The 23,362-nt window shown below is 40.1% G+C and overlaps 1 protein-coding gene across 8 annotated transcripts in view; it reads right to left on the bottom strand.

The window, feature by feature from the left end:
- FARS2 (phenylalanyl-tRNA synthetase 2, mitochondrial) overlaps nucleotides 1-23,362 on the bottom strand; it is a 288,657-nt gene that overhangs the window by 211,663 nt on the left and 53,632 nt on the right. For 6 of the 8 annotated variants that reach the window (XM_070747189.1, XM_070747194.1, XM_070747195.1 and 3 more), the window contains 2 exons: nucleotides 18,465-18,618; nucleotides 8,286-8,918 (listed from right to left, as the gene is read on the bottom strand). In XM_070747189.1, coding sequence (XP_070603290.1) covers nucleotides 8,286-8,900 — 615 coding nt within the window. In that variant the 5' untranslated portion in view covers nucleotides 8,901-8,918; nucleotides 18,465-18,618. The remainder of the gene's footprint in view (nucleotides 1-8,285; nucleotides 8,919-18,464; nucleotides 18,619-23,362) is intronic. The other 2 variants (XM_070747191.1, XM_070747193.1) reach the window with 1 other exon arrangement.

Here is a 23,362-nt window from a genome sequence, read left to right as displayed (position 1 = left end):
GTTGAAGATATCTGGACTTCAACTCCCAGAATTCCCCAGCCAGCATTCGCTGGCTGGGGAATTCTGGGAGTTGAAGTCCAAATAACTTCAAGTTGCCATGGTTGGGAAACACTGGTTTAGAGGCATTGAACTTTCAGCATACTGAAATAAAATTATTCATTACAAATAGACCAGAAAAAAAGAGAGGGGTAGAAGAGGGGCGGGGCAGATTAAAGAGAAGCAAGTGCAGGAATACATTCTGTTCCTTTCTTCCAGTGTACGTATTGTAGATGCATTTTGGAGATCTTCCGCCTCTCTTTAATGATCTAATTTTGCACAACAGAAAATAGAGGTTATAGAAGTTCAAAGAACAACAGAAAAACAGAGCGCTCTATAATATACCAGAAGTGCTAGGGAGAAAAACAAATTGGCAGCCAATACTGAGTTTTTTTAATAGCTTCCCAGCGTATTGAATGCTACGATTCTGTTTCAATATGGAAATGTATTTTAGAGTTGATGCATTATATTATTGCATATATTAAATATTTACTCATGAAGCAGAATCTGCCACAGCACATTTTCCAGAAGACATTTAACAACGTAAGACTACCATGCTGAACCACGCCAAAGTTGTCTACTTGCTAAATTCAAGAAAATGCTGAAAGGAAGGAAGTGTGCAAGCCATGCTTTGGACTTGATTCTGAAGAGGTGCTTCAGAACACTTGGGAGCAGGGCTGAAATTCAATTTTTTCCCCTACCAGTTCTGTGGTTTGGTGGGCATGGCAAGGGAAGGGTACTGCAAAATCTCCATTCTCACCCTACTCTGGGGCCAGCCAGAAGTGGTATTTGCCAGTTGTCCAAACTACTTGAAATTTCCGCTACCGGTTCTCCAGAACCTGTCAGAACATGCTGAATTTCACCCCTCCTTGGGAATGCTAACATACCACCTGTCTGTAACTCATTAAAGCAGCCGCATGTGTTTACTAGGCTCATCGGATAAACTGCAACAGAAAAAGAAGACTGCAAGCAGTCGTTTAATAATGAAAAACTATAGGTTCCATCACCTGGGGGCTTTATGAAAGAAAATATTAATAACAGCCATGAGGGATAAAAAGCAAAACATATAAAGAGAAGAGTCTGATTATAGCCTATCATTATCAAGAAGTATTCCCACATTCATCCAATTCTGGCTCTTTTTTCTAGCCATCATGTGGTGAGAACATATGCCACATTACGCTTCCTTACAGAAAAGTGAGTTATAATCCAAAGAAATACCTTTGAGAAACTGCCAAGACTATGTCTTAGTCCAATGAGGGAACCAATTCAGTGTTAACATAAACTCAAAACAATCCCAGCAATACCATGGTTTTGAAATATGGAATGGGTCTCCTCATCTTACATTGTACAATTACTGTATTTTTGTTGTTGTTACCATATAACCCTTGTTCTCACAAAAGTAACACTTTTGAAGAGTGTTGGGAAACTTCAGATCGTGTAGAATGCAGCTGCGAGAGCTATCATGGGCTTCCCCAGGTATGTCCATGTCACACCAATACTCTGCAGTCTGCATTGGTTGCTGATCAGTTTCCGGTCACAATTCAAAGTGTTGGTTATGACCTATAAAGCCCTTCATGGCATCGGACCAGAATATCTCCAAGACTGCCTTCTCCCAGCAACCGGTTAGGTCCCACAGAGTTGGCCTTCTCCGGGTCCCGTTGACAAAACAATGTCATCTGGCGGGACCCAGGGGAAGAGCCTTCTCTGTGGCAGCCCCAACCCTCTGGAATCAACTGCCCCCAGAGATTAGGATTGCCCCCACTCTCCTTGCCTTTCACAAACTCCTCAAAACCCTCCTCTGCCGTCAGGTATGGAGAAATTGACTCCCCCGGGCCGTTTCCCGTTTTACGCAAAGTTTGTCTGAGATGTGTTGTGATTCAGCCTGAGGCTCCTCAGGGACCGTCTGGAGCTCTGCCAGATCCATGCCCAGAGGAGGAGGACAGTGACCAGGAGGGGGAGGACCAGGCAGACGGGGGAGAGGAACGTCAGGAAGAGGAGGAGGGAGAGCAGCCTGAGACCCCAGAGGGGGGGGGGCTCTCCCCAGCTAGTAGCCTGGATTCATTGGATGAAGATGCACAGGCTATAATAGACATGAGGCAGAGACGTGCAGCTCAACGAAGGGGCCAATTAGAAAGGTATTTCCATCCCTGAATTGGCAACAGCTGGGTTTGGGTGTGGTTCTCCTCAGCAGGGTTGAAAAGGCAGGCCCGCCCTTACAGTCTTGTGGAGAGTTATCAACTGGGAGTCCTGTGACCTTGTTTCGATTCTTGGCGTCTCTGATCTTGGCTTGTGGCCTAGAAGGCTGAAAGACTTGGGGGATGCGTGGGTTTTATTATCTCCAGTGTTGTTTTTGCCAGCAAGAAGCCTGTTTTATTGCCTGGCCTTCGTGAAACCTCTGTGAAGCTTCATCGTGTTCCTGTCTGTAAGAACAGTTTTTGTTACCTGTGTTTGCTTTCCAGTATATAAACTGCCTTTGCTTTTTACCAGTGTGTTTGGCTACTCTTTTTGGTTGGTGTTGGCGTCTGGGGGGACCCAGACAGAACAAGATGTATGATTGTTTTTTATACTCAGGGTTTTAAATTGCTTTTTATTGTTGGATTTGTATCATGTTTTGTGTTGTGAGCCGCTCCGAGCCTCCGGAGAGGGGCGGCATACAAATCGAATAAATCTAAATCTATAAGCCAATTAGACACTGATTCAATAACTTTTCCTATTATTGGTTTTGACAGCATAAGGTCATACTAAAATTACCAATTCCATATTTACTGGAGCTTCACCCACTAGTGATAAGTCCATGAGCCCATGTAACTGATTAGTCAGATAAGTAGCAATGGGTGTACAAAATGAATGGGAGGGGGAGAGTTCTGCTTTATCTTATCTTCTTTTCCAATTGCCATCTCTGATTCATGTCTCCCATCCTGGGATGGCCCCACAGCCTTTACTTTGGTTGTCAAACCAGCCTACTGATGAATGGCCTAGGGAGAAATAAAAGGCCCTACCTCCCATGCCTTGTTAGGAAAACAAAGTGTTTAATGAAGGAGAAAAGCAACAACATAAAGAACAGCTGTTTCAACACAACCAAGCCTGGAGGCTTATATTTGCAACGTGTTGTAAACTGGTAAATGCACGTTTAACACCAGTAACATAACTTAATGGTAGCGATATATTGTTTCATGTCTTAACTCTTTTAAAGCATCAGCTAGAACAAACTAACCATTAGCTAAATAAAGGAGGAAGTTTCCGGGAAAATACAGTGCCTAAACCAGGGGTCCCCAAACTTTTAAGACTTGTGGACTTCAATTTGAAGACCTCTGGCCTAAAATCTGTCCTGCAGATTTTTAAGTTAATGCTATATGACCACAAAGTGCATCATGTTTATGTTTATGTTTATTTAGATTTGTATGCCGCCCCTCTCCGCAGACTCGGGGCGGCTCACAACAAAGTGCAAAAAATACAATTTATAACAAATCTAAATTTCTACTAAAAACATTTAAAAACCCCATTTCTAAACACACATACATACACACATACCATTCATAAATTGTATATGCCCGGGGGAGATGTTTCAGTTCCCCCATGCCTGGCGACACAGGTGGGTCTTAAGGAGCTTGCGAAAGGCAAGGAGAGTAGGGGCAGTTCTAATCTCCGGGGGGAGTTGGTTCCAGAGGGTCGGGGCCGCCACAGAGAAGGCTCATGATAGTACACTAGAGACGTGCTTGATCGTGATAGCTCAAAATCCAAAAAGGATTTGAGAACAATAATTGATGTCCAAAATATTATTATTATTATTATTATTATTATTATTATTATTATTATTATTATTATTAATATTATGTCAGGACAACACAGCAAACGAGATCACTATGCTGGATTTCGTATTTCATCACCAGTCGGGCGCTTCCCAAGCACCTAGGACTGCGTGATGTAGCGGCGAATTATGTTTGCCGATCCCAGTAAAGCGGCCTTTTGCAATTGACAGATGGAGATTTTGTCAATTCCGATGGTTTTCAAATGTACGCTGAGATCCTTTGGTACTGCGCCCAGTGTGCCAAGTACCACTGGGACCACTTTCACTGGCTTATGCCAGAGTCGTTGCAGCTCGATTTTTAGATCTTCGTATTTCACTAATTTCTCTAGCTGCTTCTCCTCAATTCTGCTGTCTCCTGGGATTGCGATGTCGATGATCCATACTTTCTTTTTCTCCACAATCAGGATGTCTGGTGTGTTATGCTTCAGAATTCGGTCAGTCTGAAGTCAGAAGTCCCACAGTAGTTTTGCTTGCTCATTTTCGACCACTTTTTCGGGCTTATGATCCCACCAGTTCTTTGCCTCTGGTAAATGGTAGTTGTTGTTGTTGTTATTGTTGTTGTTGTTGTTATTATTATTATTATTATTGTTATTATTATTATTATTATTATTATTATTATTATTATTATCGTTGTCGTTGTCGTTGTTTTTGTTGTTATTTAGACTTGTATCTCCGGAGAGGGACTTGTGGGTATGCATCAAAACTTGTGGGTATGCATCAAAACTTGTGGGTATGCATCAAAAAATTATTTTTCAATTCTAACTGTACAAGCCTTTAGGGCTAAGATTACCATTGTAACTTTTAGGAATAGCTTTCATAAGAATTATATAGTAAAAGATGGACAACCCATATAGTAAGCTTTCATCAACAATAGTTAATAAAATGCTTTAAGAAATCTAAAATAGGACATTAACTTCCCCCTCTTCATTATTTTTCATTCAGGAAGCTTTAGTCACATTGGTCAAATGTAAGTTTCTGTTTTGTTTTAACCTTTGTAAGATTTGAGCAAGTGGACAACATCATTGTGCATTTCTTGTCTTTAGAAAAGGAAAAGTCACTCCACTCACTAAACCAGTGGTTCTCAACCTGGGGATCTGGACCCCTTTGGAGGTCAAATAACCATTTTACAGGGGTTGCTTAAGACCATGGGAAAAGACAAATTTCCTATGGTATTAGGAACTAAAGCTTCTATTCTGGCCCCTTGGAACATAGTTTTACAATCTAACCAATCAAGCAGTTACAGTGGGGGTATCCCTCTGACCTTCCTGCCAAACAGCTTAAAGCTCTGTTGGGAGAATTGGCGCTAGACTTATGGTTGGGGGTCACCACAACATGAGGGACTGTATTAAGGGGTCGCGGCATTAGAAAGGTTGAGAACCACTGCACTAGACAAATGTATTCCAAACCTCAAATAATCAAGAGAGAAAACAGAGGGTCTTTAATAAAATAAGAGTTGTACGTTTTAAATGTTTTCAATCATTTCTGTAGCAAGTTGAATCCCTCCTTTTAATTTTCAAACCCCAAACAGCAGCAATATAATTATAAACTCTAAATTGTGCAATCCTCTTTAAAAAAAACATATTTGCCCAGCAAAGTGCTTAACAAAATTGTCTCAGAATACATCAGATGTTAACATGCAGCAATAATAACCCAATCACTCTCAGGAGAAAAGTCATCTAATAAATGAATTTGGAAATAAGACAAAATGAGAGACACTATGAACATTTCCTTGGCGTAAACTACTAGGATTATATGATCCAGGAGTACCTATTTCATGCAAATGTGGCTAATTAATCCAAAATCATTCTATGATTCTATTAAAGAAATTAATTAGGAGGAAAAACATTTGTCCTCCAAGAAACAAATCATATTATAAGCATAGCCAATGTAAGGGTTTTGTCAAAGATAGAAACTGATTATCAGAGCAGTCAGCCCTTATATATCAAATACCGTATATCCCATATTTTACATTGCTGAAAAAGTTATTTGTCGTGTAGAATTTGCATACAATATTAAAATGTAAACGTACCATATTTTTCGGAGTATATAAGACGCACAGGAGTATAAGACACACCTTGGGGAGGAAAATTGGGAAATGTATTTACCTACCAGGTATTCATTTAGCTGGTCAGCTTCAGCACATTATTTTATCCCCTGGCTAGGGCTTAAAAAGCCTTATTTGGAGGGAGTAGCAATGAAAAAAGACTGCAAGCAGGGAACATTGTTAGCACCTCATTAGGGTTGGGGGGGGAAAAGCTCCGAAAAAGCTACATTCAGAGTATAAGACACACCCAAATTTTCAGTCTCTTTGGGGGGGGGGTACGTGTGTCTTATACTCCAAAAAATATGGAGTAGTTCTAATTCTGGGGTAGAAGACTTTTAGCCTTCCAAGTATTATTCACTCTTAGCTCCTCCTCATGGCTATCCTGGCCTAAATTTAGAGGTGCAGTTTAGAAGCAGTTTAAGGACCATCAAAGGGCACCTACTCCTGATTTCACACATACATTTTAAGTTTATAACCTGCATACAATATTACGAGCGTTATCTGGAAAATAAGGTTACAAGGAACGTAGCTCTCGCGGGGAAAGTTTGTGGAGGAAGTTAGTATAGTGATACCTTGTCTTACGAACTTAATTGGTTCCGGGACGAGGTTTGTAAGGTGAAAAGTTTGTAAGACAAAACAATGTTTCCCATAGGAATCAATGGAAAAGCGATTAATGCGTGCAAGGCCAAAACTCACCCCTTTTTCCAGCCGAAGCGCCAGTTTTTGTGCTGCTGGGATTCCCCTGAGGCTCCCCTCCGTGGGAAACCCCACCTCCAAACCTCTATGTTTTTGTGATGCTGCAGGGGAATCCCAGCAGGGGAATCCCAGCAGTGCAAAAACAGGTGCTTCACTGGCAAGGGAAGTCCGGAGGTGGAGATTCCCAGGGAGGGAAGCCTCAGCGAAATTGCAGCATCGCAAAAACACGGAAGTCCTCGAAACCCCACCTCCGGACTTTCGTGTTTTTGTGATGCTGTGATTTCGCTGAGGCTCCCCTCCCTGGGAAACCCCACCTCCGGACTTCCCTTGCCAGCAAAGCACCCATTTTTGTGCTGCTGGGATTCCCCTGCAGCATCGCAAAAATACGGAAGGTCCGGAGGTGGTGTTTCTCATGGAGGGAAGCCTCATGGGAATCCCAGCAGCGCAAAAACGGGCGCTTCGCTGGCAACAGAAGTCCAGAGGCAGGGCATCCCAGTAGTGGCAGCTTGGGTGTGTAAGGTGAAAATAGTTTGGAAGAAGAGGCAAAAAAAATCTTAAACCCCGGGTTTGTAAGACAAGGTATCACTGTATTACTATTGTGTAATAGTAATATTGTGCCAGTGGTCAGTAGATCATTGACTGGCGTGGTTAGAGATGAGCGTCCTCATTCCATTTCCCTCCAAGTGTGAAGTGGGCACAGTAATACACTACCTGAATGCTAAGAACACGAATGCTGTTGCAATTCATAACAAAATCGTTTCAGTCTGTGGAGATGACGTAATGTCAAGACAGCATGTGACAAAATGGGTACAGGAATTCAAATCCAAGGACAGAAATTCACGATGAAGACAGAAGTAGGTGGCCAGCCGTTGTGACTGATGATGTGGTGCAGAAAATTGAAGAAAATCTCTCTGATTGCTGTTCAACAATGTTTCAAGGTTTTTCTCACTGATTGCTGAGTTTTGAATTTTTTTGGCGTCCTCTCCATAAACTGAAATGATTTTGCAATGAATAGCAGCAGCGTTCAAGCCCTTAGCATTCAGGTAGTGTATTACAGAGCACAATTCACACTTGGCGGGAAACAGAATCATCTCTAACCTTAACCACAACGCCAGTTGATGATCTATTTGACCACTGGCACTGCTCATTCCCTTCTGCTAGTTTCCTGCTACAGGTTAGTTAATACCAACTTCCCCCGCGAACATTCCCCACAAGTTACGTGCCTTGTAACCTTACTTTCCGGATAACCCTCGTAAAATATAAATGTACAGTAGTACCTCTAGATACGAGCTGCTCTACATGCGAGTATTTCCAGATACGAGCTAGGAGGGGAGAGACATTTCTGTTCTACTCCCGAGCTGAAATTCGGGATACGAACCGAGCGTCCACTAGGTGGCGCAAGAATCTTGCTTTTGGTTAGAATCCTTGCTTTTGGTTATCTCGGAGGGGGAAAAAGTTATTTGTTCCAGAATACGAGTTGCCTCAAGATACAAGCTCCCTTATGGAACGAATTATGCTCGTATCTAGGGGTACTACTGTAGTTCTAATTCTGCTGTAGAAAATACACATATAAAATCCATCGCCAAATCTGGAGATTACTTGAGAGGGTAAAACCGATAGATTTGTAAAACAGAAGAAAGCTTTTCTAGATAATATTTTAATTCAAGCTTATCTTAACGATCAGAGAAAAATCAGACTTACTTCATGGCTGGTGAAGAGTCGTACTCCTTCCATTTGATGGAAGATTGCATAATGGGTGCTATCAACCTGATCCCGACGATAAACATCTCCCACAACCAAAAATGCATCAAGTCCGGCATGTATCAAATCCCATTGGTGGGCCGATGTGTGAGCTCTTAGCATGTGAGTATGGTTTAAGTAGTAGTTATCCCCTTTCTTCCTGCTCGGATGGTCTTGTGGAATAAGCAGTCGATCAAAGTTTTGTTCTACAGTGACCACAGGAGACAAATCGTCATACACAGAAAACAGTGGGTTCCGAGAACGTACCAAGTAGTGCTTGTAGAAGTGGTCTTTCACACGTTCCTTAATCAACCACAAAGGATGATTCCTTTGGTTGTGCAAGTTTCTCCCCACCTTGGAAATAATTTTCTTGGTGACATTACTGTAGTTATCTGAGAGATACGTATGGCCAAGAAGTTCCACTGCATTTGTAGGAAGGGCTCTGGCAGCAGAGTCTGACGACATATTTTTATAGCAGGCATGGCTAAAACTGGCAGGTCTTTTTATGGGAAGTCTCCATGGTAAAACCACTTTGATGCAATGGATTGCTTGTCTTACATTTCTGGATGTAGCCATCAGAGTCTCCTTCTTGTGCTGTTAGTAGGAGAAAATCAAATAGACTAATGATTATTTCCTGCAATATAAAAATGAAAATAGTAATAGACGTATATACTGCTTAGCAATGCTTTATAGCCTCTCTAAAGGGTTTACAGAGTCAGCATATTGACACCAAGGAGATGGGTCCTCATTTTAGCGACCTCAGAAGGATGAAAGGCTGAGTCAACCTTGAGCCAGTCGGGATCTAAAGAATCACATTCCGGGCAATGTGAGCAGAGTTAACTTGCAATACTGCATTCTAACCACTGCACCACTGTAGCTCTCGCAAATAGTATTTTCTAGCTATGCTTTAGCTCATTCAGGCCCAAAGAGAACTTTATGAAATAGTGCCATTACAATTTGGAGTCTACGGAGAGGGGCGGCATACAAATCTAATAAATAATAATAATAAAATAATAATAATAATAATTATCATCCTGTTTCCTCCAAAATAAGACATCCCCCTGATAATAATCTGTATAGTCTGGAGGACGGAAGGGAAAGGGGGACATGATCGAAACATTTAAATATGTTAAAGGGTTAAATAAGGTTCAGGAGGGAAGTGTTTTTAATAGGACAGTGAACACAAGAACAAGGGGGCACAATCTGAGGTTAGTTGGGGGAAAGATCAGAAGCAACAAGAGAAAATATTATTTTACTGAAAGAGTAGTAGATGCTTGGAACAAACTTCCGGCAGACGTGGTTGGTAAATTCACAGTAACTGAATTTAAACATGCCTGGGATAAACATATATCCATCCTAAGATAAAATACAGTACAAGAAATAGTATAAGGGCAGACTAGATGGACCATGAGGTCTTTTTCTGACGTCAATCTTCTATGTTTCTATAATAAGGCCAATTGGACTTTTGAGTGTATGGCAATCAGGCCAAGCACTTATTTCAGAGTTCAAAAAAAAATAAGACAGGGTCTTATTTTCGGGGAAACACAATATCAGTATAATATTATTCATGCTTTATGAATATATCTATTTTCCCCTAAATATACTACTGCTGATACGAGTAATGACAAACAATATAATAGTAGACAAAGTTTAGACAAAGAGATGTGCTTATTTTCAGAATAGATTGTATTTTTGATGAAACACAGAATGTTTTGAAATATTCCATATATAATTTTTTTTCAAGAAACTAAAGCTAGCAAAAATTGCATCAGCCAACTTACTCTATTTCCTAAACTGATTTTGTATACATGGACTCCTAATATATATGTATACATGGACTACTAAACAAATATATGTCTTCAGAGAGGGGCGGCATACAAATCTAATAAATTATTATTATTATTATTATTATTATTATTATTATTATTAGTAGTAGTAGTAGTAGTAGTAGTAGTAGTAGTATTATATGTATCACATGTTTTTGCTGAATTTTTAAAATTAAGGGAGGCTAGGATAGCGCTATTTCGGCCTTGTTCTGGCCTCATCAGCTAGCCATACCCTTACTGGGATTTGATCCTGGGGCTTCTGCCTTGTAAGGCAGAGTATTAACCTCTAGGCCACCAGATCTGATCCCTTCAGCTTTGTACCAGGGAGGGGCTATATGTTTTTTCTGTTGGATCACCCTGGTATATTGAAGGAACGTCACAGCTCCTTGCCTTTCGCAAACTCCTTAAAACCCACCTCTGCCGTCAGGCATGGGGGAACTGAAACATCTCCCCCTTGCCCATGTTGTTTTGGTGTTAGATTGATTGTGTGCTTGTTTTTAATATTCTGGGGTTGTTTTTTATGAATTTTTTAGCTTAACATTGTAATTGGATTGGTGGGTATTGGATTTGTTATTATGTATTGTTTTTACTTTGTTGTGAGCTGCCCCGAGTTTGCGGAGAGGGGCGGCATATAAATCCAATAAATCTAATCTAATCTAATCCTTTTTGCGTCTAGGCCCAACCCAGGGCCATTTCAAGGCAGTTAATTTATTCATAGCCAACAAACTATGTTCTGTATGTATCACATGTTTTTGCTGAATATTTAAAATTAAGGGGGACTAGGATAGCGCTATTTCAGCCTTTTAAATATTCAGCAAAAACATGTGATACACATGTTTTTGCTGAATCACATGTTTTTGCTTAATATATATGTATATATATTTGTTTTTGTAGATTTTCACGGGTACAAGTATGACGGTCTTGGCATATTCGGCTTTCACCAGGGTGATTCCACACAAAAATATGTAACCCTTCCCTGGAGCTGAAGGGATTGGATACTGTAGCCTAGAGGGTAATTCTCTGCCTTACAAGGCAAAGGTTGCAGGTTCAAGTCCCAGTGGGTATGGCTAGCCGATGAGGCCAAAATAAGGCTGAAATAGATCTATCCTAGTCTCCCTTAATTTTCAAATTCAGCAAAAAAACATGTGACATATATATACATATACATATGCATATACATACATACACACACACACACACACACACACATATATATATATATATAATGTAGTCTATATGTAGTCCATGTATACAAGATCAAAATGCTACCAAAGCATGTCCACCTGTTTTTGTCATTTGCTTAATTGCTATGTGAGGAAAGAATTTCTACAGTATAACAAATGTTAAAAACAACAAGGTAAACATATGATAAATATACTAAAACTGGGCAGTTACCAAGCTGCTTAGGAACTTGGGAACTATATATTCTATTTAGCATAGGAAAGGTATGTGGGTGTAATGCTATAAATATTGTAGTTAATGCTATATTAGATTCTCTAAATTAGTATTTTACTAGCTGGAGTTCTCTAAATATATTGGGTTGCAAATTCCCATCATCCCAGAACAACACTAGTATTGGTATTTAAGAAATTCAGAGAATGCAATATTGGGGTTTAAATACAGTCTGATTAAAATGAAATACAACTATGTGACAAATGATCTGAGTCATGTAGAGTCTTCTTGAGACCTGTCAAATTTCTGAAAAATCTCAGCATCATAAAAACTGACATTCTTAAGACACCATAAATTACATTAACAATTACCAGCAAGTTATTTCTGGGAAAATACACTGGTTTAGTTTCCAAAAGAGAGTATTCCAAAAGAATTCTCATTATTTAGAAGCCAGGATGGCCCAGTGGTTAGAATGTAGCATTGTGTTCTGACTCTGCCCATAGTCAGGAGTTTGATCCTGACTGGTAAAGATTGACTCAATCTTCCATCCATCCAAGGTTGATAAAATGTGGACCCAGACTGTTGGGGGCAATATGCTGTAAACCACTTAGAGAGACTATAAAGCACTATGAAAAGTATGTAAGTACAGCGAGGAGCTGATCTGGCCTGATGCTCATAGGCCAGCATGATGCAAGCATTTAGCCAACAACCTATGGTAGATGGTGACACCTTCTTACCCATTGTTCTAGGTTAAAAGGACACAAAGAGTGCCTTCAAGTACCTGAACTGCTGTCTGCTTAATATATTTGCGTAACATACTGTGGATGTCCAAAGTATGCCAACGCCTTTCACTCAGATGTCTAGAATTCGGGCAAAAGTCTGGCAGAATAACTTCTTAAGTTCTGCGGAACAATGTATTGACCTTTGACACAAACATTGGATTTAACAGAAGGATCGCTCCGTCAGCATGAAAAATACATGTCCTGACGTACCGACAGGGCTGCTAGTTCTGAAATTCTGTGAACTGAAGTGATTGCTAATAGAAATGCAACCTTGAAACTCAACAATCTGATACTAGTTGAGTGGAGAAGCTCAAACGGAGATGCCACGAGTTCTTGTAGGACAACTGACCGATCCCAGGTAGGGTGCCTATGAACAATTTGAGGAAACAAGTTGGACACCCCTTTCAAAAAGCTCTGCATTCTTAGGTGATATAAAGGTGGAGTTGAGCACTCTCCTTAAAGGACAGTGGAAAAGGATGCCACTTGTCTGTGAAGGGTATTTGTGGACAGGAAAAAATCTACCTGCAAAAGGTCCAGAACTTGCAGCACAGTCGTTGCTGTAGGCAATAGAGTCTGAGTGGACTCTATGTTCCTGCGAGTGGAAGATTTGGGAGGTCAGGGTGTCGATTACGGCCCCTAAATGGGTCAGTCTGGTGGTCTGGTTTCTCCCAGTTTATGGAGAAACCATGATTCTATGGTGTCTGGATTTTGAACTGTAGATACCACTCTGCCTGCTCTAAATTAACCCATCATCCAGTAACACTGTAGGTGGATGGGTCTGGTGCATAGGTGTGCTGCTAAAACATCCAGAAGCTCATGTCTGCAAGCCAGCAATAGGGTTGCTTGCATGGAAACAAACAAATTTCTGACCAAAGCCTCAGTTGTTAGCAAGGCTATTGAAGTCTAATTGCTCTCTGTTAAACTCACCGCACCACTTCTGGACCTCAAGTCGATTGGATCTGCAAGAAAATAATGTCCACACAATGGCCACTTATCAGCGAGCCAATCAGTACAGAGCTGCTGAAATCTGAAGCTCTGAGTAGCCAGCCGATGCCGAGACAAGCCTCGGGACTTCAAAGGCGGATTTTGCTATGCTGTGGTTTCTTCTATTGTGCCTGTCCTCTCAATCAACACATGGCAATGGTGGCTACAGGCCATTTCAGCACTTTTCCAGCCAAAATGGTAATTTTCTTCAATTTAACACAATTTCCAATTAAATCCTAACTGAACTCAATTTAGTGTGATGACTCAATAACAATAATCAGGAGCAACTCAATCTGCGTCCCTCTAGGCCGACTGAGTTGAAAAAATTGGAGCTCGACCAGAGAAAGAGGTGTGGCCAAAGAAATTGCATCTCAGTCTCTGGCCAATCAGATGAATTGATAACCCATGCTTGGACTCTCCAGGCAGCACACAGAACTTGGAATCTGCAGTTAAACTCAGTTGGAGACATCAAGTTGAGAATGCCAACATTTTATTTCCCTGGTTGCCTATCTGATGGCTGTGAGAAACTCCAAAACACAGTTTCCATTCTACTGTTGTCTGGAGATATCCATGAGATAATCTATAACAATAACCACTAACAACTTTTCCTCTGTGTATTTGTTGAATCCTACATTAAAGCCATCTTAGTTGGAAGACATAAGATTACTACATCTTGTAGTATATTGTGTTAAAGAACTAGAAAAAAGCAGAAGAATCAAATAATAGCTTCCACTATAAATAAGACTTGTATCTTCCCCTTGACAATTGTTAGGTTTCTTCTTAACAGTGTTTTTAGTTCTTGCAATAACTGCATTTATCAGAGAGCTGTATCCTTGAACACTACTTAAATAGTTTCTATTTCTACTCTGGGAAAGGAGAAGAATGATACAACCTGGGGGAGAAAAAGTCTTCTTCTATCCCCTACATTTGGCTCCCTGTGGCCAAGCAGTATTTATTTGTTTAGAAACACCATAAATCTTCTAAATTTATAATAGAGATGAATAAGTGTCTTTTAAAATCTCATCCTCGCTACCCAAAAAGATAAACTTTGAGTTCTTAAATAGAAGGGGTCCTTGGTGCTCTTTAGTTTTGCTTGTTGTTTTTTTGCAGAGGTTTCATTACCCAAACTAGGTAACATCATAGGTCCTGACAATGTTACCTAGTTTGGTAATGAAATGTCTGCAAAAAACAAGCAACCAAGGACCCTTCATATCAGCCCTGAGCTACACATATTCTCCCTTATTAGTTCTTAAATAGAAATTATATTCTCCCTTAAAATTAATGTTTTTGGATGTGGCGGATAACTTAAGTTAAAAATGACCTTATTTCTTCCTTTCTACTAGGTAAACATGATTGTTAGAAATTCATTGTAACTGAAAAGCTGAGATAAGAAGAAGCAAAGCAAAGGAAAAAAAATAATCACACACATTTCCTGTTTCCATATAAATTATGTAAAGGGACCAAAGTATGGAACTGACGATGCGGTGAATGACAAATAATACTAATCAATCCTGACAAAATAGATGGATCATCTGTCCAGAAAAATTGTCAACCTATTCTAGAATATATCTCAAGTTCTCCTAATGGATTATGTCTGTGTTATGAAATGGCCCCCGATCTAACTTTGTGCTGTCGCTATGCTTTCTGAAGCAGTGACTTCTACAGTTTACTTGAGGCTAATTAACTTGGCCAGACAGATGTGTTTGGTCAGCTTAATCCACTGTGTGTCACTACTTACAATCAATTTCCAAACCAATAAATTAATGCTTGCTTTTAAAGCTCTATGCAGTGTGGGACATGGTAAGTTAAACAGATATTTATCTCCATGTTACTTGTATGCTCATTAAAATAATCTGCTTTTCTCTGTATGCCACGTGAAATTATTAATGACAAAAAATAGAGAGGCAACCTTCCCTTTGTATAGCTTATATCTAATTTATAAGCTCTAGAATTTCTTTTGAAGGGGACAATCAGCTAACTGCTACCCAAGTTTCCCTGAAAATAAGACCCTGTCTTATATGTTTTTTAACCCTGAAATAAGGGCTTGGCTTTATTGGCACTCAAAAGCCCAACTGAGCATATTATTTTGGGGAAAACAGGGTATTCTTTATTAATGCCAGAACTTTTCGCTCTCCCAGGAGTTAAAAATGTCTTGCTTTGGTTTTTTACTGTTCCAAATCTGAACTTGTTTAGAGTGAAGGGTATTTTTAATTTTTACATCATGTTTTCTTTTATTTTACTAATTTTATTATAAACCAGCCTGACAACCATTTTTAAGGTTCTACGTGTGTGTGCCTTTAAGTATCAAAACTATCCCTGTCTTAAAAAGTCAAACCAAATTTCTATTAAGAAAAAAAATCTGTTTCTTTTTTTTAAATGAAATTTAATACATTTAAAATTTGGATCAAAGACTCCTCAATTATTGAAAGGTGAGGTTAAAATATAGAGCTGCAGATGACTATTAGCTAATTTATAGCTATGATTATCAACCGATTTTAAAAAAACTCCTTAAAGATCAAAATTAAAAATTAATTAAAAATTAAAGATAAAATGGTCTGACGTAAACATAGTACAGAAAATTGTCTGCTACAATGTCCTACATGTCAACAACTCCTTCAGCTTCAGCCACAATAATACATGGGCAAACAATAAATACAAACCCAAGATAAATAGCTCCAAACTCGATTGCAGAAAATACAATAGAGCAGTCAATGCCTGGAATGCTCTACCTGAGTCCATTGTTACTTCCTCAAACTCCCATAGTTTAACTTTAAACTGTTTACTGTTTACTGTGGACCTCACACCATTCCTAAGAGGTCTACAAGGAGACATGCATAAGCGCACCAGCATGCCAAGCGTCCAAATCCTACTGTCCCCATTTTTTTGTACTCTGATTATGTGCTCATGTCCATGTTTATACTTACACTTTTTATTTCGTACATGTTTGACAAAATAAATAAATAAATGAATCATCTAAGGTTTTGCAGCCCAGATGTAAAAGCCCACCCAAAAAAACCCAAGCCATCCCAATTTTCAGATCAGAAATTATATTATTATTATTATTATTATTATTATTATTATTATTATTATTATTAATTAGATTTGTTTGCTGCCCTTCTCCGAAGACTCGGAGTGGCTCACAAGACACAATATAAACAATGCAACAACAAATCTAATTAATTAAAAATTACAAACTAAAATTCCAATATATTAAAATCAGTCAGCCAATTCACTCACAACCACTCATCAGATTTAAATGGGGGGGGGGGGGGGGGGGGCCTTGATCTAATTTCCCCATGCCTGGCGACATAGAAACATAGAAACATAGAAGACTGACGGCAGAAAAAGACCTCATGGTCCATCTAGTCTGCCCTTATACTATTTCCTGTATTTTATCTTACAATGGAGATATGTTTATCCCAGGCATGTTTAAATTCAGTTACATGAGTCTTAAGGCTCTTGCGAAAGGCGAGGAGGGTGGGGGCAGTGTGAATCTCTGAAGGGAGCTCAGTCCAGAGAGCCGGGGCCGCCACAGAGAAGGCTCTTTCCCTAGGCCCCGCCAAAAACATTGTCTGGCCAACGAGACCTGGAAAAGGCCAACGAGACCTGGAAAAGGCCAACGAGACCTGGAAAAGGCCAACGAGACCTGGAAAAGGCCAACTCTGTGGGACCTAACCAGTCACTGGGATTCATGCGGCAGAAGGTGGTCCCATAAATAATCTGGTCCGATGCCATGTAGGGCTTTGTAGGTCATGAACAACACTCTGAATTGCATCCAGAAACCAATCGGCAACCAATGCAGTCCACGGAGTGTTGGAGAAACATGGATATATCTGGGAAGACCCATGAAAGAGGAAAAGATGATGGCCCAAGCAAAATTATTTTTAATGGAAGCCCATAGAAAGGAGGCGGTGGGGGGAGATGGGGAGGCAGTTGGATGCCATTCACCAGGGAGGAATATTGCCAAAGGATTCAATCATCTAGCACACAATTAATCAGGTTGAAATCAACTAAAGTCTATCTACCCAAGGCTTCCGAGTGATAGAATAAAGACAGACCTGATCCTGCCTCATATCTACAGTTTCAAAATCCTTCTTTCCCCCCTAAAGGGATTGGAATACATCATCCCCATGTTCATTTCAAAACTGAAAAAGTAAGATCCATCAATCTGATAAATGTTCTGCGCTCACTAGTTTAAACAGCCCCGTCTTTGAGAATGATGGGCATTCCACTAGTTAAAACTTATTTCAATCACGAAGATACATTGTTATTGGCTAGTATTTCATGACCTTAAGGAAAATCCCAGCTGCAACCAGATCCTCCTAGACAAATGTAAACTTTGTGCAAGCGATGATTCAGATTTATAAAGTTATGTAAATGAGCCATAATGCTCCAAGTCATTAAAATTTAATATCTGAAAATGAGCAAATGATAATGCTTTGATATAAGGAACATTTATGAACCCAAATAACCACCTCTTTTTTCACGCGTTCAAGAAAATTAGGGATTTTTTTAAAAAAAATTAAGTACAATAGTCATTACATTATATGCCCATTTCAGTTGCAGTTCTGCTAAGCCTCTTTGCAGTTTGTTTGGGAAAATCTGCAAATCACCCAAGATATGCCAAAATGATGTATTTACTTAATATCCTAAGCACTAAATAGGATAACATGGCTGTGAAGAATTTGGGAGGGGAGAGGAGTTGTCCATACACTCAGTACTAACAGGCATATAAGAATTTTTACACTACTAAGATTACAAAGCATACATACGTTATGCCTTTTTGCAATTTCTTCAGTCAATCAAAACTCCATGGTAGCATACTGTCAGACTAATATATTGCTGGCTTTGAAGATGCAGTAATTTATTCAGGTTTTTTAAACATTAAAAAAGGAAATAAGTGATCATTAACTATTTTCTGCTTTAATGCTTCTAAAAAGAAGTAGGTTTTCTTTTTCACTTCTCATAATTATTGTCGTGACTTTCCTTGGAAATTCCCATGAATTGTAGAATAGGAAAAATATTCTAATTTTCTGAACACCTGAGTTTCTTTGATTGCCACAATTCAATAGCAGGGGGTTCTTTAATATGATACTTAATATGAACATAAAAGAGTTATCTCTTAGTTAATATAATGTAGTCTCTAGAATGCTTACCTAGTGATACAAAAGACTTAGTTTTGCTTCTGCTTCTATTAGATGCAAGTCCCATTGAACTCCGGTCAAATTGGATACATACACTATCTTATTTTTTGGACATTTGCAAAGTGATCTTTCCAGGTTGCTGTTTTTTTCAGCATTGGGTTCTCACCTGTAAAATGAAAACAATGCTTTGAGTTATATTGATGCACTCTATGCAGCACCACATTTGAAAATAGTTTGGGAATTTTGCAGAGTGCTGCAGCTAAGCTGCTAATTGGGCTCAAAACATGAATGTGGACTTTGCAGCAAGCTCATTGAAACAGATTTACTGATTGCTTTGCTTTATTTTTGAATGCAACACTAGTGTTCTGACCTGTCTCCCAAACACAACAAACCCTCTGTAGTTAAATCAATGATGCCTTTATTAGGAGCGCCAGCAGCCCAAGCAAGTCTCTCTCTCTCTCTCTCTCTCTCTCTCTGTCTCTGTCTCTGTCTCTCTCTCTGTCTCTGTCTCTCTCTCTGTCTCTCTGTCTCTCTCTGTCTCTCTCTCTGTCTGTCTGTCTGTCTCTCTCTCTCTCTCTCTCACACACACACACACACACACACACACAGCAGGTAACAGGTCTGTCCAGCATGGAGATGAATAGTTGTCTGCTACACCTATTAATCTCCACCCCTTGCCATTTATCCCCAGAGCTAGGGTAGGGCTTTGCTAGCAGCTGTGGTTCTTCCATCCCAAGGATCAGCCCATAGATTTCCACTGCTCTCCTCTCCTCTGCCTTCTGTACATCCGCGCGTCAGGCACTGGACCCAGCTGTTCCTCCTCTTCCTCATCAGTCACCTGGGGTCTCCATCTAAGGCAGGGGTGGGCAATTAATTTTGCCATGGGGCCGCATGAGAAATTTGGATGGTTTTAGAGGGCCGGATTAATATAATTAACTCAGTTCTACCCAATACTGTATATTATTGGGTAGAATTGAGTTAATTATATTATAATTATAAATTATAATTATATATTATATTATATTATATATTATAATTATATTATAATTATAAATTAATTGCCCACCCCTTCCTTCCTTCCTTCCTTCCTTCCTCCCTCCCTCCCTCCCTTCCTTCCTTCCTTCCTTCCTTCCTTCTCCAGATAGAGAGAAGCTTCTGTCTCTCTGATTTTCTCTGCCTTTTATTTCTGCTTTGGGGCAGTTCTTTACTTCTCTTTCACTATATTCCTTTCAGGTGCCTCTCTTCAACTGACCTACATTGTCAGTTGAGAAAACATAGTGGAGGCTGAGAGGTGGGGGTGGGGGGTTTGCTTTACATTTCTTGGAAAGGCCAATGAAACCAATGAATGAGCATTTATTGGACTTTTGCAAAAGGGCATGGAAAGAGAATTTCTCCTTCCTTCCTTCCTTCCTTCCTTCCTTCCTTCCTTCCTTCCTTCCTTCCTTCCTCCCTCCCTCCCTCCATTTCTCTTTCCTTCCTTCCTTCCTCCATTTCTCCTTCCTCCCTTCCTTCCTTTATTTCTCCTCCTTCCTTCCTACCTCTGCGGGCCGGTCACAGACAGCGGGTGGACCGCCTCCGGCCCCGGGGCCACACTTTGCCCAGGTCTGATCTAAGGGTTGAAGAATGGCCCAGGCTCCACCTGTCTCTATCTCTGATAACTCCATTCCCTCTTCCCCCTCAGGGTTCTCAGGCTGCTTTGATGCTGGCTCTAACTCTCACGCCGCCTCATCTGATTTGGCTGTTGGAGGGGCTGGCAGCCGACAGGCCACAACAACTAGGTATGATATACAGCTCGTAAAGTAATGCAGATACTATGTATTTTCCCTTGTGAACTTGCCTAGCCTTAAGATTTTGAAGAACATTCTTCCCCTGATCCTAGTCTTCCCCTTTCACCTTTTATGAAATATGAGAGAATGCTTTCTCAATTAAGATCTTTCCAAACTTTCTTCAATTGGTAGGCAAAGATATTCTCAAGCAAATATGCTTTTATAAAATGTGTAACATTAATTTGTATTAATTACAATTCTGACTCATTTTAGGTTTAACCACCTTAAACACGTTTAGAGGAGTATAAAAGAAAGACAGAACTCATTATGCTCATATGAAACATGCATATCTTGCATAGCTAAGTAGCACTGTGCCATAAAATATCTATAAAAAGGAGAAGTATTCCTGAAGCCACCCAGATGTTTTCAATTTCAATTTCCATCAACTCTAACTAGCTTGGCCAAGGGCAGAAAATTGTGAAGATGAATTCAAAACAACACAGAGTACCAAATGTACTCATTTTATAAAATTATCATTATCATATCATCCAGAATTCTTTTTTGGAATTCAGTTAAATAAAAATTCAACTTTGAATATATACTGCACATGTGAACAGCCAGAAAAGTTCTTGTCCAGTTCCCATTTCAGGCACAACTTAGTGGTTAACTGTAGACTGTAATCTTGTCTGGATTCTAAGCCCTCCCTTACTTCTATAATTATAGAAATCATGTACAGTGGTACCTCTACCTACGAACGCCTCTACTTACGAACTTTTCTAGATAAGAACTGGGTGTTCAAGATTTTTTTACCTCTTCTCAAGAACAATTTTCCGCTTACAAACCCGAGCCTCCAAAACTGTAACCGGAGAAGGAAGGAAAAAGCCTCCGTGGGGCCTCTCTAGGAATCTCCTGGGAGGAAACAGGGCCGGAAAAGGCAGGGAGAAGCCTCTGTGGGGCCTCTCTAGGAATCTCCTGGGAGGAAACAGGGCCTCCACCCTCCCTGTGGTTTCCCCAATCACACACATTATTTGCTTTTACATTGATTCCTATGGGAAAAATTGCTTCTTCTTACAAACTTTTCTACTTAAGAACCTGGTCACGGAACAAATTAAGTTCGTAAATAGAGGTACCACTGTAAATGGGATAAAGCTAGGAAAGACTACTGGGAAAATATATGCGTACAGCATCAAAATAGAAAAAAAAAAGAAATTTTGGAATGTAGATATTGCCCTCAACAATTTTGTAGGTTGTACAACTGATAATTGGGACTGGCAACTCTGTCATTAAGCAAATCAGTCACTAAGTGCATGCCTAAGACTGTATTTTCTGGCTGGAAAGAGACAAAACCACTGAGTTACACTTTTGGCTTTTTCTTCCTCCTAACCACTTCCCTACACTACTTCAGACAGATAGTTATCCAACATCTGCTTAAAAATTTCCAGTGTTGGGGCATTCACAACTTCTGGAGGCAAGCTGTTCCACTGATCAACCGTTCTGACTGTCAGGAAATTTCTCCTTAGTTCTAAGTTACTTCCCTCCTTGTTTAGTTTCCACCCATTGCTTCTTGTTCTAGCCTCAGGTGCTTCGGAGAATAGGTTGACTCCTTCTTCTTTGTGGCAACCCCTGAGATACTGGAAGTCTGCTATCATGTCTCCCCTGGTCCTTCTTTTCATTAAACTAGCCATGCCCAGTTCCTGCAACCGTTCTTCATAGGTTTTAGCCTCCAGTTCCCTAATCATCTTTGTTGCTCTTCTCTGCACTTTTTCTAGAAATCCTTTTTGCATCGTAGCGACCAAAATTGAATGCAGTATTCCAAGTATCCCAAGTGGGGCCTTACCAAGGCCTTACCAAGGTATTAACACTTTGCGTGATCTTGATTCTATCCCTCTCTTAATGCAGCCTAGAACTGTGTTGGTTTTTTGGGCAGCTGCTCCACACTGCACACTGCTGGCTCATATTTAAATGTTTGTCCACTAGGACTTCAAGATCCCTTTCACAGTTACTACTGTTGAGCAATATACTGAATATACTGTACCTGTGCATTTTGTTTTTCTTGCCTAAATGTAGAACCTTACTTTTTTTACTTTTTTCACCATTGAATTTCATTTTGTTAGATAGAGCCCATTGTTCACGTTTGTCAAGATCCTTATGTATTTTGCACCTATCCATGTAGATGTAGTTCCATTGATCACTACAAGTTCAGTGCAGTTAGTTAGCCAATTTTGAATCCATCTGGAGGTGTTGCTGTCCATTCCACATTTTCCTAGTTTATTTAGTGGTAGGTTATGGCTTACTTTGTCAAAAGTCCAAGTAAATCCCATCGACGGCATTCCCCTGGTCCATAAGATTAGTCTGGCATGATCTGTTTTTGATTATATGTATTCAATGACACCTGGAGGTCCCCATGAACCAACAAGGGTTTGGCAGAATTATTAGTGTTAGGAAGGTGGGCTATAAACTATGATCAATGATTAAATGAGACCTCTTTCAATTTTTAATTGTAAGTGAGAACCTGGAAGTTTATGCATTGCACAAAGACAGTGGACACTTTTTAATTCTGACTGAAGCTTACTAAGAGGGATTTGTATGCTCCACTTCTAATGGAGGATATGGGTGCAGTGGCACAGAAGCTTAATGATGTTGAAAGTGACAGCCAGAAATGTTCTGTACTCTGGCTCTTCGAGACCAGCTCTGAGAGATGAAGCAAGCTCCCATCACTTGATCCTTAGCTCCAAGCAGTTCAAAATCATGTAATATTGTGAGTAGATAAAAGAGTACCACTTTGGTGTAGAAAAATCAAGAGGCATTATGCGAAGAGTGGAAGATTCGAGATTCGACTACTGTAACGCTCTCTACATGGGGCTACCTTTGAAAAGTATTCGGAAACTTCAGATCATGCAGAATGCAGCTGCGAGAGCAATCATGGGCTTCCCCAGGTATGCCCATGTCACACCAACACTCCGCAGTCTGCATTGGTTGCTGATCAGTTTCCGGTCACAATTCAAAGTGTTAGTTATGACCTATAAAGCCCTTCATGGCATCGGACCAGAATATCTCCAGGACCGCCTTCTGCCGCACGAACACCAGTGACCGATTAGGTCCCACAGAGTTGGCCTTCTCCGGGTCCCGTCGACTAAACAATGT

The sequence above is a fragment of the Erythrolamprus reginae genome, chromosome 3 (assembly GCF_031021105.1).
Source record: "Erythrolamprus reginae isolate rEryReg1 chromosome 3, rEryReg1.hap1, whole genome shotgun sequence".
Classification (NCBI taxonomy): Eukaryota; Metazoa; Chordata; class Lepidosauria; order Squamata; family Dipsadidae; genus Erythrolamprus; species Erythrolamprus reginae.
The sequence above is the reverse complement of the archived record's forward strand: the minus strand, read 5'-3'. Positions and strand labels throughout refer to the sequence as shown.